The sequence below is a fragment of the Zalophus californianus genome, chromosome X (assembly GCF_009762305.2).
Source record: "Zalophus californianus isolate mZalCal1 chromosome X, mZalCal1.pri.v2, whole genome shotgun sequence".
Taxonomy (NCBI): domain Eukaryota; kingdom Metazoa; phylum Chordata; class Mammalia; order Carnivora; family Otariidae; genus Zalophus; species Zalophus californianus.
Window position 1 is genome coordinate 39,453,941 of NC_045612.1, and position 21,868 is coordinate 39,475,808.

At 35.7% G+C, this 21,868-nt stretch overlaps 1 protein-coding gene across 5 annotated transcripts in view; it reads right to left on the reverse strand.

Annotated features, from left to right (window-relative positions):
• The window catches only part of COL4A5 (collagen type IV alpha 5 chain), a 229,982-nt gene that overhangs the window by 31,516 nt on the left and 176,598 nt on the right, over positions 1–21,868 (reverse strand). For all 5 annotated transcript variants that reach the window (XM_027609389.1, XM_027609392.2, XM_027609390.2 and 2 more), the window contains 6 exons: positions 20,740–20,829; positions 20,047–20,196; positions 18,352–18,450; positions 17,054–17,143; positions 16,520–16,659; positions 1,866–1,992 (listed from right to left, as the gene is read on the reverse strand). In XM_027609389.1, the coding sequence (XP_027465190.1) occupies positions 1,866–1,992; positions 16,520–16,659; positions 17,054–17,143; positions 18,352–18,450; positions 20,047–20,196; positions 20,740–20,829 (696 nt within the window). The remainder of the gene's footprint in view (positions 1–1,865; positions 1,993–16,519; positions 16,660–17,053; positions 17,144–18,351; positions 18,451–20,046; positions 20,197–20,739; positions 20,830–21,868) is intronic.

The following is a 21,868-nucleotide window of genomic DNA, read 5'->3' on the forward strand; positions in this document are numbered from 1 at the left end:
AAGAAAATGAACCTTGACCCCTACTTCACACCATAAAAATATTTTTATTCGAACAAATCATAAACCTAAATATAAAAGCTTAAACATTAAACATTACAGACAAAATAGAAGAATATTTCCATAAACTTGAGTAGTCAAATATTTTATAATAGGACACAAAAAACACATACTATGAAAGAAAATTAATAAACTGGACTTTATTAAAATTAACTTTTGAAAAAAAATTATCAACTTTTGTTCATCACACAACAGTATTAAGAAAATGGCATCACACAACAGCATTAGGAATGAAAGGCAAATTTGAGACAGAAAGGACATATTTGTCATACATGTATCTGACAAGGACTCATGTCCAGAATATATAAAAAACTGCTCTGAATCAATAAGAAAAAAGGGTAAACAATCCAACAAATGTGAGCAAAGAAACATGGAGCAGGCATTTCAAAAAGATGCTATCCAAATGGCCAATAAGAATATGGAAAGGTGTTTAATATTGTTATTCATTTAAAAATGTAAATTAACACTTCAATGAGACACTTCTATGTACCCACCAGAACAGCTAAAATTAAAAAGGCTGACAATACCAAATGAGGCAAGGACATGGGCAATTGGACATTTAACAATACAAAGTACTAACCACAATATAATCACGACAAGCCATCAGGAACATTTCACAGATTGCATGTGAGACTGTAATTTATAAAACCACTTTGGAAAACTGGCACCATCTACTAAAGTTAAACGTATACCTACTCTATGATTCAGTAATTCTACTATCAAGTTATTGTTTAAGAGAAATGAGTATGTATGTCCACCAAAAGACATGTCAAAGAATGTTAATAGCATCTTTTTTAAATAGTCTCAAACTGGAAACAACCCAGAAGTCCATCAACAGGTGAATGGATTATTGACTATTATGTATTTCTTCAATGGACTACTACAGAGTAATTATAAAAAAAAAAAAACTACTGACACATGCAACAAGACAAATGAATCTTACAGGCATGAGTGAAAGAAGCCAGACAGAAGGATATATACTGTATGATTCCATTTATATGAATTTCAAAAACAGGTGAAATTACTTGATGGTAATAGTAGTGTTACCTTGGGGGGGTGTGGTTTCACTGTGAAGGGGCATGGGTAAAACTTTATGGGGCAAGGGAACTATTTTATATCTTGATATGTGTGGTGGGTACATGTATATATATATATATATATATACGGGTAAAAACTCATCTATAGTCTTGTACATTTTACTCTACATTATACTTCAATAAAACGTTAAGGAAAAGATAACCAAAGGCCCACTCTATCCATGCCATTGTGCGATCCAAAAGACAAACAAACGGGCAAAGTAAATACTAGCATAAACAGAGCAGATAGTATAACAGTGTAGTTCAGGCTACCTACTTGACTATAATGCTAAGTCCCTTTGCTTGCACGACTCAGTCCTTGTCATATAAAAGAAATGAACAGTTGTCCTACCAAAAGCCACCACCCAACTGTGTGCGGGAGCACAACTTTTCTAAGAGAAGCAGCGGCAGGCTAAGATCTGGTAGTGTATATTATCACCTACAAAAATAGTAAGGCCTCTTAATTGACTTGTGGTTAGCAGTCAAAGAATGAAAAATGCTCTACCAGTTTTTGCCCAGAGGATATTGTCCCGCTGAGTTGGTAATACTCATTCCCATTTTATACAGAAAGAAATTTGGGCAAAGCAAAGTTAAAGAGCTGGTTCAACATTATGTTGCTCATCAGTATCTCATTGGGAAACAGAATAGCAGTCTGCCAAATAAGTTGCTCTGTGGTTTGGGTTAGAGTAGATAGGAAGGAGAGAAGGAAGCATTTAAGAAAAGGAATATTACCAGGGAATCCAGGAAGGCCTGGCTGTCCTTTTGCTCCAGGGGTCCCTGGTAATCCAGGCAAACCAGTATCTCCCCTAGAACCTTTGATTCCAGGGTTTCCTGGGTATCCGGGCAGACCAGGTTCACCCTAAAACCACGAATAAGAAGATAAAACGGAGTCTCTACATGACTTAGATTGTATAACAACATACCATTATTTATAGAGCTTTTATTATATGTCAGGCACTCTGCTGAGTGCTTTACATAATATGCTTTGTTTAATCACTTGTAGAAATTTAACTTGAAAAGGCTTTGTTTAATCATCACAACAGCTCTTTGAGTTAGGCTTGATCATCTCTGTTTATAAATGAGAAAACTGAATCTTGGAGAACTCAAGTGCTTAATGGCTCTAGCAAGCAGCAGAATTAGAATTTGAACTAAGTCTGTCAGACTCCAGAGTTCATGCTATTTCTAAAATATGTAAATGTATTATTTCATTAATCCTTAACAATTTGGTTAAGAAATACACTATCCCGTTTTACAGTGTTGCAACTAATAAGTTGTGGTGTCTGCATTTGGATCCAAACAGTCTGATTTGAACCTGTGATTGTTATCCCTAGTACGCTACAAATGAAATTCACTGCTTACAATAATTATGTCAAACAATAGTTACAGTAGGTTCTACTGCAAAAAGTAAATTTAATCTTAACATGAATAAGTCTAGCAATTCTTCAGTGAACATCTCAAATCCCATATCCTCCATGAAGCCTCCTAGGACAAAGAAAGCTTATGCTAAGAATGTAGGGAAGGTTCTTATTCTGTCAAATCAATAACGGTTTCACATATGCATGTCTTGACTCTTCAGCTACACTGAACATTCCTTTGGAGTTAGAGACAATTCATATGTAACCACTTTTGCTCAGTGAACTTTTGCATTATGTTTCCTTCTAATAGAGCCTTAGAATTCATACCCACTTTCACAAGTTAAAACAAGTTTTCCCCAATAACAATGAGAACATGCTGTAACTCTAAATCTATCAGTGTCCACTGCTTTGCTCATGAGGATCATGACCTCTCCAACAAAGTGTCAGTGTTCAACATCATCTACTGAATACCTCCTTCTCCATTTAGTGCTTGTGCTTGTCTAGGTGAATAAGATCATCTATTTGTGACTCAAATGATTCTGCATTATGGCAAAAGCTTTTTCAACTAATTCCTTTTCTCCTTACATCCCACTGGGCTGGGAATATATGTATTTTGGTCCGAACCCTTATAAATCAAACATCTAGCACATTTTTTAAAAATTTTATTATGTTATGTTAATCACCATACATTACATCATTAGTTTTTGATGTAGTGTTCCATGATTCATTGTTTGCGTATAACATCTAGCACATTTTTACACACATAATAGGTATACAATTAAATTCTGGATTGAACTGGTTCCATCTTAGATATTTACACAGAAAAGCTTTGAATAAACTATCATAATTCTTCTTGTTATTCATGAACCAATGACATTTATATATCAAAATGAAAAACAAGAAGAAAATTCCAATAGTCTGCTAATGGTAAACTTGAAAGGCAATAAACAAGCTCCTGGTGATTTATGATAAAGTATGTTAAGTTCTACAAACAACCCTAATCTCTTAATTTCAACTAGCACTTGGTTCCCCACTACAGTTCTCACCACTCTATGGCCCTATTCTAAATTGTATAAAGAAAGTAAATATTTCACCAGGGCTTCTGAAAAGGACTACAATTTGCTAGTTTAAGTTTTATCTAAGTTTTTATCATTCATACACTTTCAGAGAAAACAACAAGCTTCCAAAAAGGTAAGCAAGAAGAAATAAAAAATAAGAAGAGTGTACTCAGAACATCAACAAACTGGCCAGAAATCTTGTAAATCACTCTGAGAAAGGAAAATTCTATTTACAAAGCAAAAGCTTGATAGGACTTGAATAGACTTAAGCCACAAATATCTACATTTGTTCAAATGTCAACCTTTGATAAATTCTTTTTTTATTAAGATAAAATTGACATATAACATTAGTTTCAGGTATACAACACAATTTGATATTTATATATATTATAAAATGATCACTACAATAAATCTATTTAACATCCATCACCATACATAGTTATAAAATTTTTGGTTCTTGTGATAAAAACTTTTTTTTTTTACTCTCTTAGCAACTTTCAATATACAATACGGTATTAACTATAGTCACTATGCTGTACATTACATCTGATGACTTATTTAGTTTATAGCTAAGTCTGTACTTTTTAACCCTCTTCACCCATTTCACCCACCCTCCAATATTCCACCCCCATATCTGGCAACCACAACTTTGTTCTCTGTATCTATTAGCTCATTCTTTACAATTTTTTGTCTATTTATTTATTTTTAGATTCCACATATAAATCAGATCATATGGTATTGGTCTTTTTCTAACTTATTTCACTTAGCATAATGCCCTCAAGGTCCATCCATGTTGTCACAAATGGCAAGATTTCATTCTTTTATATGGCTCAGTAAAACCCCCTTGTATATATATATCCCACATTTTCTTTATCCATTCATATTACCAATGGACACTTAGGTTGCTTCCACATCTTGACTACTGTAAATATAGTACAATGTATATGGGGATGTGTATATCTTTTCAAGTTGGTGTTCTCATTTTCTTTAGATAAATATCCAGAAGTTGAACTGATGGATCATATGATAGTTCTTTTTTAATTTTTTTAGGATCCTCCATGCTATTTTTCATAGTGGCTGTACTAATTTACATTCTCACCAACAGTACACAAGGGTTCCCATTTCTCACCATCTTTGCCAACACTTGCTAAAACTTGTCTTTTTGATAATAGCCATTTTAGCAAGTGTAAAGTGATATCTCATTGTGGTTTTGATTTGCATTTCCCTGATGATTAGTCATGTCAAATACCTGTTGGCCCTTAGTATGCATTCTTTGGAAAAATGTCTATTCAGCTTCTCTACCCATTTTTAATTGGATTCTTTGTTTCATTTTTAATGACTGTATGAGTTCTTTGCATATTTTGGATATTAACTCCTTATCGACATATGATTTGCAAATATTTTCTCCCATTCAATAGGTTGTCTTTTCACTTGGCAACTTCCCTGGCTGTGCAGATTAGTTTGATGTAGCCAAACTTGTTTATTATGCTTTTATTGCCTTTGTATCTGGAGACACATCCAGAAAAACACTGCCAAGACCAATGTCAAGGAGCTTACTGCCTGTTTTCTTCTAGGAGTTTTAGGGTTTCAGGTCTTACATTTAAATCTTTAATCTATTTTGAGTTCATTTTTGTGTATAGTATAAGATAGTAGTCTAGTTTCATTCTTTTGCCTGTGGCTGTAACTTTTCCCAACACATTTATTAAAGCAACTGCGCTTTCCCCATTGTATATTCTTGCTTCCTTTGTCATAAACTGATTATATTTGTGTGGGTTTATTTCAGGGCTCTCTATTCTATTGCATTGATCTGTGTGTTTGTTTTAATGCCAATACCATATTATTTTGATTACTATAGATAGTTGTATAATATTGTTTGAAATTAGGGAGTATGATACCTCCAGTGTTGTCGTTCTTTCTCAAGATTGCTTTGGCTAGGGGTGCCTGGGTGGCTCAGTCATTAAGCGTCTGCCTTCAGCTCAGGTCATGATCCCCGGGTCCTGGGATCGAGCCCTGCATCCAGCTCCCTTCTCTGTGGGAAGCCTGCCTCTCCTCTCCCACTCGCCCTACTTGTGTTCCCTCTCTCACTGTGTCTCTCTCTCTCTGACAAATAAATAAATAAAATCTTAAAAAAAAAAAAAGATTGCTTTGGCTATTCAGAATCTTTTGTGGTTCCATACAAATTTTAGGATTGTTTCTTCTATTTCTTTGAAAAATAGCATTGGGATTTTGATGAGGATTGCAGTGAATCAGTATATTGCTTTGGGTAATATGGACATTTTAACAATATTAATTCTTCCAATCCATGAGCATAGAATAATTTCACATTTATTTGTATCTTCAATCTCTTTCATCAATGACATACTTTTCAGAGTATAGGTCTTCCATCTCCTCAGTTAAATTTATTCCTAAGTATTTTATTCATTTTGATGCAATTATAAATGGGAGTGTTTCCTTAAATTCTCTTTCTGATAGTTGGTTGTTAGTATATAGTTATGCAACAGATTTCTGAATGTTGACTATGTACCCAGTGACTTTCCTGAATTTATTAGCTCTAACAGTTTTTGGTGGAGTCTTTAGAGTTTTTTTTTATAAATATAAAGTATAAATATACATACACACATATACATTTATTTGTCTGCAAATAGTGAGTTTTTACTACTTCCTTTGCAATTCGGATGCCTTTCATTTCTTTTTCTGGTCTAATTGCTCTGGCTAGGATTTCCAATGCTATGTTGAATAAAAGTGGCAAAAGTGGGCATCCTTGTTTTGTTTCTAATCTTAAAGGAAGAACTTCCAGCTTTTCACAACTGAGCATGATGTTAGCTGTGGGCTTCTCATGTATGACCTTTATTATGTTGCAATACATTCCCTCTATATACCCACTTTGTTAAGAGTTTTTATCATAAATGGATGTTGAATTATGTCAAATACCTTTTCTGCATCTATTGAAATGATCATATGATTTTTATCCTTTATTTTATTAATGTGATGTATCATATTGATTGATTTGTAGATGTAAACCTCATCTGTGCATCTCTGGAATAAATTTCACTTGATTGTGGTATATGATCCTTTTAATTGTTGTATTGTTTAATTTGGTTTGCTAATATTTTGTTGAGGATTTCGGCATCTATGTTGATCAGGGATACTGGCCTGTAATTTTCTTCTTCTTCTTTTTTTTTTTTTGTGGTGTCCTTGACTGGTTTTGCTATCAGTGTAATGCTGGCCTCATAAAATGAGTTCAAAAGTGTTCTCTCTTCTTCAATATTTGGAAAAGTTTGAGAAGGATACATATTAAATCTTTAAATGCTTGGTAGAATTCACCAGCGAAGTTGTGTAGTTCTGGACTTTTGTTTCTTGGGAGGTTTTCTGGATTAGTGATTCAATCTGTTTACTAGTAATCGGTCTATTCAGATTTTCTATTCCTTCATGATTCAATCTTGGAAGATTGTATGTTTCTAGGAATCTATTCATTGCTTCTAGGCTCTCCAATTTGTTGGCATATAATTATTTATAACAGTCTTATGATCTTTTGTGTATCTGTGGTGTCAGTTGTAAATCCTTCTCTTTCATTTCTGATTTAATTTAATTTTTTATTTGAGCCCTCTCTTAGTGAGTCTAGCTAAAGGTTTGTCAATTTTGCTTATCCTTTCAAAGAACCAGCTCTTAGTTTCACTGATCTTTTCTATGTTTTTTTTTTTAGTCTCTATTTTATTTATTTCTACTCTGACCTTTTTTTATTTCCTTCCTTCTACTAACTTTGGGCTTCATTTGTTTTTCTTCTTCTTGTTCTTTTAGATGTAAATTTAGTTTGAGATTTTTCTTGTTCCTTGAGGTAGGCCTGTATCACTATGAACTTCCCTTTTAGAACAGCTTTTGCTTCACACCATAGATTTTTGAAAGTTGTATTTCCATTTTCATTCTTCTCAAGGTATTCTTTCTATTTTTCCTTCAATTTCTTCTTTGGCTCACTGGTTGTTCAGTAGCATGTTGTTTAATCTTTATCCATTGATGTAAGTGAGATATTAAAGTCCCCTACTATTAACTGTATTGCTGTCAGTTTTCCCCTTTAGGTTTGTTAATATTTATTTATTTAGGTGCTTCTATGTTGGGTGCATTGGTATGTACAAATGTTATATCCTCTTATTAGATTGATCCCTTTATCATATGTAATACCCCTGTCTTTTAATACTGTCTTTGTTTAAAAGTCTATTTTGTGTGATATAAATATAGCTACTCCAGCTTTTTTTTTTTGGGGTTTCCATTTGTGTGGAATATCTTTTTCCAGCCCTTCACTTTCAGTTTGGGTGTGTCCTTATACTTAAAGTGAGTTTCTTGTAGGTAGCCTATTAACTGGGTCTTTCTAAAAACCCAGTCAGTCATGCAATGTCTTTTGACTGAAGAATTTAGGCCGTTCACACTTAAAGTAATTATTGATAGGTATGTACCTACTGTCCGCTTGTTAATTTTTTCGGGCTGTTCTGTAGTTCCTCTCTGTTGTTTCTTCTTCTTTTGCTCTCTTATGTTGTGGTTTGATGACTTTCTTTAATGCTATTATATTTTCTTATTATCTTTTGTGCATCTGTTATAGGTTTTTGCTTTGTGGTTACCAAGAGGCTCACAGATAACAGCCTAGATTAAAATCTTTCTTAAGTCGATAGTAACTTGAGTCTGAACACATTTGAAAACTACACTTTTACTCCCCCCTCATTTTATGTTTTTGATGTCACATTTTACATCTTCTCATTTTGTGCATCCCTTAAATTTTATTGTACTTAGAGTTACTTTTACTTTTGTCTTTTAGCTTTCATACTAGATTTGTAAGTGATTAATCCACTACTTTTACTATAGATTTACTTTTACCTTTGAAATTTATACATTCATATGTTTTCTTGCCACTAATTAATGCACTTTCTATTCAGCTTAAAGAAGTCCCTTTTTAATATTTCCTGTAAGGCCAGTTTAGTGGTCATGAGCTCTTTTAGCTTTTGACTGTCTGGAAAAGTCTTTATCTCTCTGTCAACTCTGAATGATAACCTTGCTGGGGAGGGTATTCTTGTTTGGAAGCTTCTTCCTTTCAGGATTTTGAATATATTGTCCCATTCCCTTCTGGCCTACAAAATTTCTGCTGAAAAATCTGCTTATAGTCTTATTGGGGTTCCCTTGTACATAACAAGGGGTTTTCCTCTTGCTGCTTTTAAGATTCTCTTTAACTTCTGACAGCTTACTTATAATGTGTCTTAGTGTTGATCTTTTTGGGTTCCTCTTATTCGGGTCTCTATGGTCTTTCTTGATCTGAATGTTTTTTTCCTCAGATTAGAGAGGTTTTCAGCCATTATTTCTCTAAATAAGTTTCCTTCTCCTTTATCTCTTCTCTTTCTGGGACCCCCTATAACGCAAATGTTATTGAGATTTATGTTGTCTCACAGGTCCCTTAAGCTATCTTTACTTTTTAAGGTTTTTTTTTCTTTTTGATGTTCTGTTTGGGTGAGTTTCACAGTTGTCTTCTAGATCACTTTCTTCTGCTTCATGTAGTCTCCTTTTCAACCCTTCCTGTGTACTTTTCAATTCAGTTACTGTATTCTTAAGCAAAATAGCTACTCCCCCCAGTCTTGAAGAAGTGGCGTTGTGTAAAAGATGAAATTTATCCATCAACCTTAGACCTAAGTTCCTTGTTGTCTCTCAAACCTTTGTAATTGTCTAAGCAGCCTAATTTATTCTTGATATGTCCCAGTTGTTGAGGGTGTGCCAAGACCTGTCAGTGTTCTAAAGGGAGGAATCTCCATCAGTACCTAGTTTCAGGCTGATTGGAAGCCAGATCCTTAGGTAGCAGTCTAACAGTATGCAAATATATATAGTCCTGTGGTGTCAAAATAGTAAACCTTGCGGGCCTGCAGACTAGGTGGATCTGGAGGTGTTGAAAAACTCAGGGCTTCAGACAAATGTATCAAATCCTTTCTGGGAGGTACCAGCAAGCTGTAGCAAGGCTGAGGAAGAATGCAAAGATGGCATACTCCAGCCTACATTCCCTGAGAGCACCCCTGTAGCCTCTAGATGTATGCCAAACTTTAAGTCTGCCCCTCAGGCGGAAGCTCCAAGACAAGTAAATAGGCCTTTTTCACAGACAGACTGGGGATTTGTTTCAGTATGCTGTCTGTGTAGTGCTCTGGGGAGGGGGTGGTAGCATGCCAAGAACTGTCTCTCTGATTGTTACAGTCTTGTGGGATGTAGGAATGCAAGCCCCCTGGCCACCAGAGCCTGATGATTAAGGAGTGACTCCAGTATGGACTGCATGCACCTGCTGGCTTTTGTGGGGGCCACTGGAGAGCACAGAACTGGTATGTGGCTCTTTTGCAGGGCAACAGGAGAATCTAGGGCTGGTGCTTGCCTGCCATCTTTAGTGGGGCAATGGGAGAGTGCAGGGCTGGTCACACTTGCCAGTATTATCAAGATAAAGGGAGAGTACAAAAATGGTGCTTGCTAGCACTGCCAACTCCAAAGAGAGTTCCAACATACTCCTGCCCCTCTAGCAGATGCTTTAATATTAGCAAATGAATCTCCTTCACAAATAGGACAGGCACTTTCAAACCGCTGCTTTTGCACTGGTTCCTGAGGTGGGTGAGTCTGCATGCAAGCCCTTTAAGAAATGCATCTCAGTTCCCCACAGCCCTTTGGATGTAAGCCCCTTTGGTTTTCAAATCAGATATTTTGGAGGATTGTCTCTCTGTTACAGGTCCCAGGGATTAGGGTGCTTGATGTGGGGCATGAACCCCTAACTCCTCAGGGAGGACGTCCAGATTTGTAAGATCCCTTCTGATTGTGGGTAGTGCAGGTGGGGTTTTGGATGAGACCATATTTCTGCTTCTGCTACCCATTGATGTTGCCCTTTTATTATTTGTTGTGAAGGAAGCTGTTCAGTTAGTTTTCAGGTCTTTTTTCAGAGTGAATTAATTGTTCCCTATGTAGCTACAGATTTGCTGTGTCCATGGGAAGAGGTATGTTCAGTATCTTCTTATGCCACCCTCTTGGACTGCCCCACCACTATCCTTCTTTTTAACAACTCACTAATTATAGAATTTTTTCTTATGCTTGACATCCTCCAATCATACTATTATGTCTTCTGAAACTTTAATTCTACTCTTTCTATAATATAAGCAGTCTCACTTTGCACAATAGTATGGAACTATAAAAATGAAGATGCAAGCTAAAACCATGTAAAAGAGATCTTAATAATGAGAAAAATATGATTGTTCCATGACCTTTAAAAGTTTTCCCCACAACTTTAAAATCTCTCTTCATGTAAGTTATACATGTATAGAGAAAAGTCATATATTGCTAAGTTTGCTTTCACTAACTTCCTTGTCTGCACCTCTAAAGTCTCTCAATAGTGGCAGTGTCAACATTCCTATGGTTAGCTATTTTGTCTGTAACCCTATTTATATTAGCTTTAAATGTCACTTCCAGTATTATCACTTCCGATGTTTTTTGCACTTTCATCTTTATTGGTTAATTTTCTGAGTATCCATATTTTTAAAATTTCACATTGGTTTATCAATGAGACAAATAGGCAACACAACTACATGCTTTGTTATAAGGGCATTAAGGGAATAACATTTTCACGGTGACTAATCACTGACACAATTTGAAAGAAGTGAAATAATCATTCACTGATCATGATACACATGTATACAGTGATTTATGGATTTATGGTGATCATGATCTGTGAAGAGCTAATATACCATGGTAACTTAAGTTTGAACTATGTTGTTGTGGACTGATGTTATTTAACTAAATTGTGGTAACAAATTTGTGTATATCAGAACAGTGCAAAGTAAGAACTGAGCTATAAAATCTTATTTTTTTCAATATGTCACCATTATATGATAAAACAATACCATCTGAAAGAAACAACAGACTACTTCAAATACATGATTTCTCTGTTTTTATCAACTTTGCAAGTATCTAAGTTTAGTGTAGAATTTGCTTCCTGAAATATACTTGAAGGCTGCATAGAGAAAGAAACTAAGTTAGCCTCTTGGTTGAAGAGTTGAATATACTGTGGCTATTTGCCGATTGAAATATGTTTTTTTTGGCTGACATTCATTATAAATTCAGATATGAGTTATGGTAATTTAGTTCCATTATATAAAGGTTAACATTTGCTCAGTCCTTGGGGCGCCTGGGTGGCTCAGTCATTAAGCGTCTGCCTTCAGCTCAGGTCATGATCCCAGGGTCCTGGGATCGAGCCCCACATCGGGCTCCCTGCTCCGCGGAAAGCCTGCTTCTCCCTCTCCCACTCCCCCTGCTTGTGTTCCTGCTCTAGCTGTGTCTCTCTCTGTAAAATAAATAAAATCTTTAAAAAAAATAAAAAAAACCACATTTGCTCAGTCCAGAAAAAAACATATATGAAAAAATTTAGAAAAAATTTTAAATGGAATTTCAAATCAATGAGTAAAGAATGGAATCTTTAACATATGGGGTTGGGTTATCTGGATATTTATTTTGAAAACATGATATTACTTCCTCACCTCACACAACATAGAGAAAAAGCCCATGGAATTAAAGATGCAAATACAAAGAACAAAATCGTGAAAGTACTGGAAGAAAAGACATAGGTCTCTTTTTATAATATTAGGATATAGAAGTTTTTATAACAATCAGAAAATTATGCTCCTGATCTTTCCCACCAAATCTGCTTCCCCAAATCTTTCCTATCTCAGTATGTAGCAACTCCATTCTCACACTTGCTCAGGATAAAAACTTTAGAGTCATCCATGGTATCTTTCCTCTCATAGTCCATGATATCTCTCCTCTACTATTCCATAAAGCAAATCTTTCTGGCTTGACCTGGAAAATATATTCAGATTCTGAATGTTTCTTATCACTTCCACTGCTACCATCTTGATCCAAGCCATCAAGATCTCTGGTCTGTATTATTTAAATAGTGTCATAAGTGGTCCCACTGTTTTCATCCTTATTCCTCTACGATCTAGTTCCAAAATAGAAGCTATGATATATTTTTAAATTTAAGTACAATCATGTTACTCCTTCAAGTCACTCCCCATTTCACACAGGGATAAAATCCCTTACTATAATCTACAAGGCTCTAGATAATCTATCTCCCATTACCAACCTGATCTCATCTCTTACTTAGTTTCACTTCACTCACTCTGCTTAACCCACACTAGCCACCTGTACGTTCTTCAGAAGTGTCAGGTATGCTCCCACCTCAGAGTGCTTGAATGACTCATTCCCTCACTGCATGTCACTAGATCAACTGTATTCAAAGCAGCTTTCTCTTACTACTCTATTTCAAAATATAACAATTCTCAGCATTTCCTATCCCCAAGCCTCACTTAACTTTCACCATATCTTCTAGAACACTATAAACATATTTATTTTATTGACTAGATGCAAACTCTGCACAGGCAGTGAGTTTGTTTCATTTGTTTTCTATCTCCAGCACCTAAAACAGTACCTGGCACCTCATACATTCATTAGGTATATTTTGAATGAATGAATACTAACATTTGCCGATGTAAAAATTTTATACTCTACATAATAAATGCACAGTAAACAGGGTTATAAGACAAACAAATGACTGGGAGAAAATATTTGCAACATATATAATAGATAATGGATGCATCTTTATGAAGTACTTCCATAAATCAATAGGAAATACATAACCAAATCCCCTCCTAAAAATGAGGCAAGAGTATGAACAGACAATTTGTAGAGGAGATATAAGCATAAGAAATCTCATTCATAATTAGGAAAATTCAAATTTAAACAATGATACTCTATTTTTCACCCATTAGACTGACAAAATTAGAATGATTAATAATACCCAATATTTGTAAAATGAGGAGAAAATAGAAAATTTCTGATACTGATCAAGATAGTATGAAGCAGCAGAGATATTTAAGAGAAAAATTAGTAATTATCAATATTAAAAAGGCATATATATGATGGGTTCCAGCAACTCTACTCAGAATTTATTCTATGGCAATATTTACCAAATAATCTTAAGATACATATGTAAGATATGGGTAAGAATCTTCAGAGCAACATATGTTTATAATCATGAAAATATAGAAACAACTCAGTGTTTGTAAGAGGTTAAACTATTTATGGTTAAGCCATACATAAAATACTATATAATTATGAAAATGAACGAGGCATTTATTTATGGGCTGACAAAGAAAGTTTGCTAAGACTTACTAAGTTATGATAGCTAGGTCCAGACCAAATATATAGTATGATTTTATGTGTGTAAATAAAAATACAAGATACCTACATTTGGAAGATGCAGCATCATTTCATGAATTAGTAACTGAAGAAAAATGCTTCCAATTATAGTTGTAAGATGCTTTCCATTGTAAGATGCACCTCAATATCAGAGATTTTGAATGTAAAAAAATTGAGTCTTAAAATTGATGAAATATCTATCATATATTCATGTTTATATACACATAAAATATCTTTTGTGGACAACTACTAAAAGTGGTTACCTTGGGGAAGAACTATGAATTTAAGGTATGTAAATGTGTGGAAAAAAGGCTTCTCATTTTACATTGTTTCATACTGGTTGTTTTTTTTTACATTTTTAAAAATTTTATTATGTTATGTTAATCACCATACATTACATCATTAGCTTTTGATGTAGTGTTCCATGATTCATTGTTTGCGTATAACACCCAGTGCTCCATTCAGTCCATGCCCTCTTTAATACCCAACACCAGGCTAACCCATCCCCCCACCCCCCTCCCCTCTAGAACCCTCAGTTTGTTTCACAGAGTTCATAGTCTCTCATGGTTCATCTCCCCCTCCGATTTCCCCCCCTTCATTTTTCCCTTCCTATGATCTTTTTTTTAACATCCAATGTATTATTTGTTTCAGAGGTACAGGTCTGTGATTCAACAGTCTACACAATTCACAGCACTCACCATAGCACATACCCTCCCCAATGTCTATCACCAAGTCACCCCATCCCTCCCACCCCCCACCACTCCAGCAACCCTCAGTTTGTTTCCTGAGATTAAGAATTCTTCATATCAGTCATACTGGTTGATTTTTAAAATCAAGTTTACTGGTCACTATTGATATAAAAACTTTAAAACACAGAAACCTAAATGTACTTATCTTTTGACCCAGACATTTCACTTTTAGGAATCTATACAGCATAAATAATTATACATGTGTCCACAGATATGTCTAAGAATATTCATTACGATATTATTTACAACAATAGAATATCATGCAACTATTAAAAATAATGTACAGTGTTGTGATGAGTACTGGGTGTTACATGCAACAAATGAATCGTTGAACACTACATCAAAAACTAATAATGTACTATATGCTGGCTAACTGAACATAATAAAAAAAATATACAGTGACAAAGAAAATTGTCTAAGATATAATAAAATAGAAAGATTAAAAGATATAAGTAATAAAGCAAATACAGAATAGTGTCTATTCTATGACTCTACACATATACAATACATGTAGGAAACCCAAAATTTTGTATATATACATAAAAACATGTATGGCAAGGGATTCAAATTTATACATTATTATCAGTAGATCTCTATAGTGATGGGAATGGAATAAAGAAGATGTTATAAAGGAGATTTTCACTTTTACCTTTGATATGTCTGTATTATCATTTTTTTAATGTAGTCATGTATTACTGGTAAAATTTAAATAGAACAGAAAATATTCAGCATCATTTCAATAGACTTTACACTGTTAATTTGCAGTTAATATGCAGAAATTTCTCTTGATTATCTCTTACAATAAGTTGATTGACTACGCAAACTAAAATCTTTTTGTATACTATTAAAAAGAAATTATCTTTAAAACATTATTCAAATTTCACGAGTTAAATCATTGAACAAAAAAAAAAGACAAAGCAAGAAACAGACTCAACTATAGAGAACACACCGATGGTTACCAGGGGGAATGTGGGTGGAGGGATGGGTGAAAGAGGTGATGGGGATCAAGGAGTGCACTTGCTGTGATGAGCACTGGGTATTGTATGGAAGTGTTGAATCACTATTTTGTACACCCGAAACTAATGTAACATTGTATGTTAATTATACTGGAATTAACATTAATAATAAAATATTTTTTTAATTAAAAAAAATAAAAATGACAGCTTAAAAGGAAAAAAACCCCACATTATTCAGTACATTCTTAGTGGGAATTTTCATTAATTCCATGGAAGGTTAGTAACACCATTCTTTTCCTAATACTTCCTAGCTTTGTGGTCTGACTGAATGATTAAACAATATTATAAGACAAATGATTAATTAGGAGAAAATATTTGCAACATATATAATAGACAATGGATGTATCTCTGCTAGTTAAAAAGTACTTCCACAAATCAGTAGGACTTACTACCTTTTTACATGGAATTAAGCAGCTACTAAATATTTGTTGAGTCTAATGATTCTAAGATACATTCTAAATTTGATTGATTGAGAAACACTACCAAAGTTTTCACACTGACTAGGGGCATGGAGGGACATGTAAAACGGTTTTAAGAGAACTACCTCAGATATGCAGTTAGGAATACTACTGCATCTTCATTAATTGTATAAATTACTTTGTTTATAAGTCTCTTTATATTAGTTAATAATAATATTAGGATAAAGATCAACATTCCACCACCAAGACGGAAAAAGAAAACCAAAGCCAGGCAGGAATTTACCTTTGGTTTACTGAAATATACTCAGAGATAAAGGTAGAGGGAAAATAAAGAAATCAGAATGTTTCCCCCAGACACACCTTTTTGGATTGGCTACAAACCCTAAAACATAACCCCTTACAATATAAGAGAAAACAGGAGGAATGAATGTCCAGAATATACCATGTCATTGTATAGTTCGTTTAATGAAGAATTAGGAATGAGCACAGTATTTTAAAAAAATCACATCTGCTCAGGTATATGCCTAGAGTAGAGGGTTACCTTTGGGCCGGGAAGACCTGGAAGACCAATGCCTGAAACACCAGGATCACCTTTTTCTCCTTTCTGTCCAGGTAATCCTGGGGAGCCAGGTTGTCCAGGAACTCCAGGAGGTCCAGGAGACCCTTTCACACCCTGAGGGCCTGTTGAAAACACGTAACATGCATTTTTTTACAAAATTTCTTTATTCATGGCATGTCTATGATGCTTATGACTGAGGGAAACGGTTTAAAAAAAGAACTCTGCAAATTCTGAATTATATAATGATCTTTTACAACTATTTTTCAAGGAAGTTTAAGAGAAAGGGGTACAGTGAGAGAAAAGATACATGTTTGTGCATCCTTACTCTTAAGGTTTCTAAAACTCTGTCCCTTAATCCCCACTTCAAATATTTGTGTGATGACAGAGCTCTATCCACTGATTACCTTAGTTATTGTCTGTTTGATTCTATCAACACCAGTCTCTATTTTGATAACAAAAAGAATGAACCATCTGCCATTAATGGTATTAAATATATGGGAGATTTCCATCACTGACCTGGAAAACCCATATCACCTATGCTTCCTTTAAGTCCAGGAGGTCCTGTAAGTCCTGGCTTCCCAGGGAGACCAGGGTTACCTTTGGGACCTAGAAAAGTTAAATTGGTTAAATTAAGACAAGTCAGCAATATTGAGGTTGCCTGATTTCTTGGAGTGCATTGTAATTATAATGTAAGCATGGGATTAGATGGATGAAATCTTAATACATGATTAAGTTCCACAGATCTAACTCAGCATAAAACAGGCAAAAGGTACCTATGAAATCTCCTTACGGACATATTACAATATAAACATAGTAACAGAGGTCTCCTAATACAAATCAGTTTTTAGAATGCAAAATTTTTACCAGGACACCTTGTTTCTTGCCCTAAAACAATCCTGTTATGATATACTCCCAGGACATTAGGCCGGCGATAGATAAAGGTTGAGGGAGAGGTACTATACTGTCACCCCCAACAGTCACGGCTGCTGTGCTTATACATTCTTCCTAGAGCTCAGGTGCATGAGCTGTGGTGTTACCTAGGGATTTTCTAAGGACCACAATGTTGCCTTAAACTTTTTTTCTTTTATTTTTTTCTTTCACACTGACTTCCAACTTGGAGAAGAGAATGCAGAAGATGTGAGGGATAGAAAGGAACTATATATCAAGGCAATGTAGTACAGAGTCTAGAGCAGAATAACTGACCTGAAGGACTCCTATGAGGATGGAGACCAGCTGCTCTTTATTCCTTTGGGGCCTAACTAAAAGAAAATGGCTTAAGAAGCAGCAAGAGTTTTATTAGAAATAAGAAAAAAAATCCATGTTGACTCTAAGGGTGATTAATGCTGAAACAGACTACCAAGGTAGGCTGTGAAATTTTCATCCCTAAAAACTTTGTAAAAAATAGAATCAGCAGCCATCTTTACATGGTTTAATGACTGACCTGTCTGAAGGCAATAACTAAAAAAAGGTAAATTTTTCGGCACCTACCAGATAACTGTCTCATTTATATGTGTTGCAGTGTATGTAAATAAAACACACCACCTTATTTGGATGTACTTCTTATTCTGTTTACATCCTGACTGCCAGAAAAAAGAAGAAACTGAGCAAAGCAAAATATCCTACAAACTTAAGTCAGTTGACGCTTGGGCCAAATGGCAACATTTTTGCTAAAAAAGAGCACCACATCTCAGTAGCTACTCAAGCATATTGTCATGATCAGATCCAAAACATCATCACACATGATAAATACATAATCACTTTTCTAGGATCTACGATCAGCCATTCAATTGCTACAGGTGGTCTGTCATACTTACCTGATGGTCCTGGTAATCCAGGTTGTCCACTCAGTCCAGGTTGCCCTGGGTCTCCAGGCAAACCCTGGTAACCTTTTGGCCCTGAAACTCCAGGAATACCTTCCAAGGATGAGTATAAGGAAGACAAGTTAGGTTGATATCAGTAATCCATTAAAAATAATTTGGGAAAGCAAGCAACCCAAATTCTGAACTACGAATGAAATGCAGGAACTCATGATATTCTGATAGAGTATGAACCAATAGCACTGGACACACATTAAACTCCTCCACTTTTTATTTAGCTACCATTAAGAAATTCAAAGCACTCAATAACTAAGTCATTTTCCTCTTTGGGCCTCAGTTTTTTACACTGTAAAGTGAAAGAATTGGGGCAGATTATCTTTAGGCTATCTTTTAGATTCTACAACCATCTTTAATAATCCTATTATAATATAGATTACTGCCTCTATTTTACAGAAGGCATAATTGAAAGAGAAGACTTGTAAGGAGTAATTCAAGAAAGATATCTCATTTTAACAAATAATAAAAAATTAGGTATCCCTACCTCTTTTGTGATGACATACAAAACTACAGTAATGTCTTAAACTCTTTTTTGAGGAAAAATCCCACCAAGTCCTGCTCATAGGGAAACATAGTATCTGTGTACACACATATACCCACACACACTCACAGGCACACATGGGCTGACAATATTAATGGTTACAACACAAAAAGAGTCACAAACTTTACTATAAGCTGCAAATAAAGATAGTTAATTTTAAAGTTCCATGTTGTTTGAAAGGCTATACTATATAGATTGGATTGTAAGCACTTATTAATTTGTGCTTACCTACATTTTTGATGTTTTGTTATGTTATACTTTTTTTTTTAAAGATTTATTTGAGAGAGCGAGAATGAGAGAGAGAGTACATAAGAGGAAGGACGGTTAGAGGGAGAAGCAGGCTCCTTGCTGAGCAGGGAGCCCGATGCGGGACTCGATCCAGGGACTCCAGGATCATGACCTGAGCCGAAGGCAGTCGCTTAACCAACTGAGCCACCCAGGCGCCCCTGTTATGTTATACTTTTATAAAAAGAAAAAAAGATTTTTTAATTTAAAAAGTCAGTGTAATACTTCATATCTTATTTGTTTCTAATAAAATAACTATAGTAACACAGTTGTTCCCTAAAACTACTTTCAGCAACTTCCCCCACAGCTGAGCTCGCCCGGCTGTTCATAGTCCAATACTTGTTTATTCTGCCAAGGCAGAATAGTAATGAACTGCATTTAAAAGCCAAGTATGATATGTATATCAAAACATTGCAGGGCAATAATGTACTACTCATCCCCATCCAGTCTCAAGGGAAAAAATTTAAGGGACCAGCAAATTTCCCTAACACTGAAATCTGTTTTCCAAGTGATTCTGGCTATATATCCATTCTCTCAACCACATCCTATATTGCTTTCTGGAAAGCTTGAAGGTGACTGCCTTAAGTCTATTTTAAGAGTTCATAGTTTGCAACAGATTAAACTACAAAGAAAATACTTAAATAAAACTTGATCACTGAAACAATACAACTCAGGTGAAAATTTTCATTACGAAAAATTTGAAATGCCTTTTGTTGGTGACTCTTACACTACAAATCACTTTTCATGCTATTTAAAATGAAACTCGAGATAAATCAGTAAATACATTCACAAATAAATGCATTACTCACCTGGTAAGCCAGGGTCCCCTTTCTCTCCTTTTGAGCCCAGCAGATCTGGATCCACTGGTCCAGGAGGGCCTGGAAGGCCAGGCTCTCCTTTACCACCTTTTTCTCCTTCAGGGCCAGGAGGTCCTGGCTGACCCTGCAAGCCATCATCACCTGAAACCAACATGTGTGGGGAGGACACAACAGATCAGATTTGTCCTTCCAGGATTAACGCATATAAAGATTATTCATATGTTCCATAATTTAGTAGGCCACTGACCATCCAAAACACTTACGCACTACTGTTATTGTCTATGAGTAACTTGAACTCACACACATTTTTACACTCAAATAACACTCCATTTTCTGGGGTTCTTTGACAATTATTGAAACTCTATTTTGTTATTTTGAGCTGAGCATTTACCACATTTCATGGTATCCAAACTGTGTATGCACCAAATCGAAAATAGAATGTACTTAAATGCCATGTCACATAAGTGATGAATCACTGAATTCTCCTGAAACCAATATTACACTCTATGTTAACTAACTAGAATTTAAATAAAAACTTTGGAAAAAATGCCATGTCACCTAGAAACAAAATATAAGTAAGCTTTGCTCATTTTAAAGCACTCAAATAAAAATATTCTATATTGACCTAAAACAATGTTTAATTTTCTCTCTTATATGCATCTACCAGCCAACTCTGAATATTACCTTTGAGACCAGGAACACCACTCCTGCCAGGAATTCCCAAAGGTCCTGGTGGGCCTGGAGGTCCCATCATACCCATTTCACCTTTGGCACCTTTGAACAATAGCAATAATTAATTTTTACTTTTCATTGACCTTGGAAAAATAAAAGATAACTTTTTTTAAAGATTTTATTTATTTATCTGTCAGAGAGAGAGAGAGAGCACAAGCAGGGGGAATGGCAGGCACAGGGAGAAGCAGGCTCCCCGGTGAGCAGGGAGCCTGATGCGGGACTCGATCCCAGGACCCTGGGATCATGACCTGAGCCGAAGGCAGACGTTTAACTGACTGAGCCACCCAGGTGTCCCAAAAGATAACTTTTTTAAAAAAGATTTTATTTATCTGAGAAAGAGCTAGAGTGACAGCAACAGCGAGTGAGCGAGCGAGAGAGAGAGAGAGAGCACGTGGGAGCAGGGGGAAGGGTAGAGGGAGAAGCGGGCTCCCCGCTGAGCAGGGACCCTGGGATCATGACCCGAGCAGAAGGCAGGCGCTTAATGACTGAGCCACCCAGGCGCCCTAAAACATAACTTTTAAGATGTCAACTGGAAGACTATTGAGTGTTGGAAAGAAGGCACTAAGTTTTACCCCTTTTTAACTGTTGTAAACTTAGCGACCACTACTGTTGATATGTATGAATAAAAAGGTTCTGGGGCGCCTGGGTGGCTCAGTCAGTCAATTAAGCATCTGACTCTTGATTCTGGTTCAGGTCATGATCTCAGGATCGTGGGATTGAGCCCCACATTGGGATCAGCACTGGGCGTGGAGCCTGCTTAAGATTCTCTTTCTCTCCTTCCCCCTCTGCCCCTCCCCACCCCTGGGCTCACTCTCTCTCTTTCTCTCAAAAAATAAAAATAAAAAGACTCACTGTGGTAGCTAATCTCCAAAGATGGCTTCACCACACTTCCCAGTATACACACCCTTGTGCAGCCTTCTCTCCTTGAATTTGGGCTGACTCTGTGCCTTGCCCCTGACTAAATGACACTGGATGACTCTCAAGGCTAGATCATAAGAAGTCTTGCAGCTTTCACCCGGGGCTTTTAGAACACTTGCTTTTAGTTTGGGGGATCCTCTCTTTTGGAAGCCAGCTGCCTCTA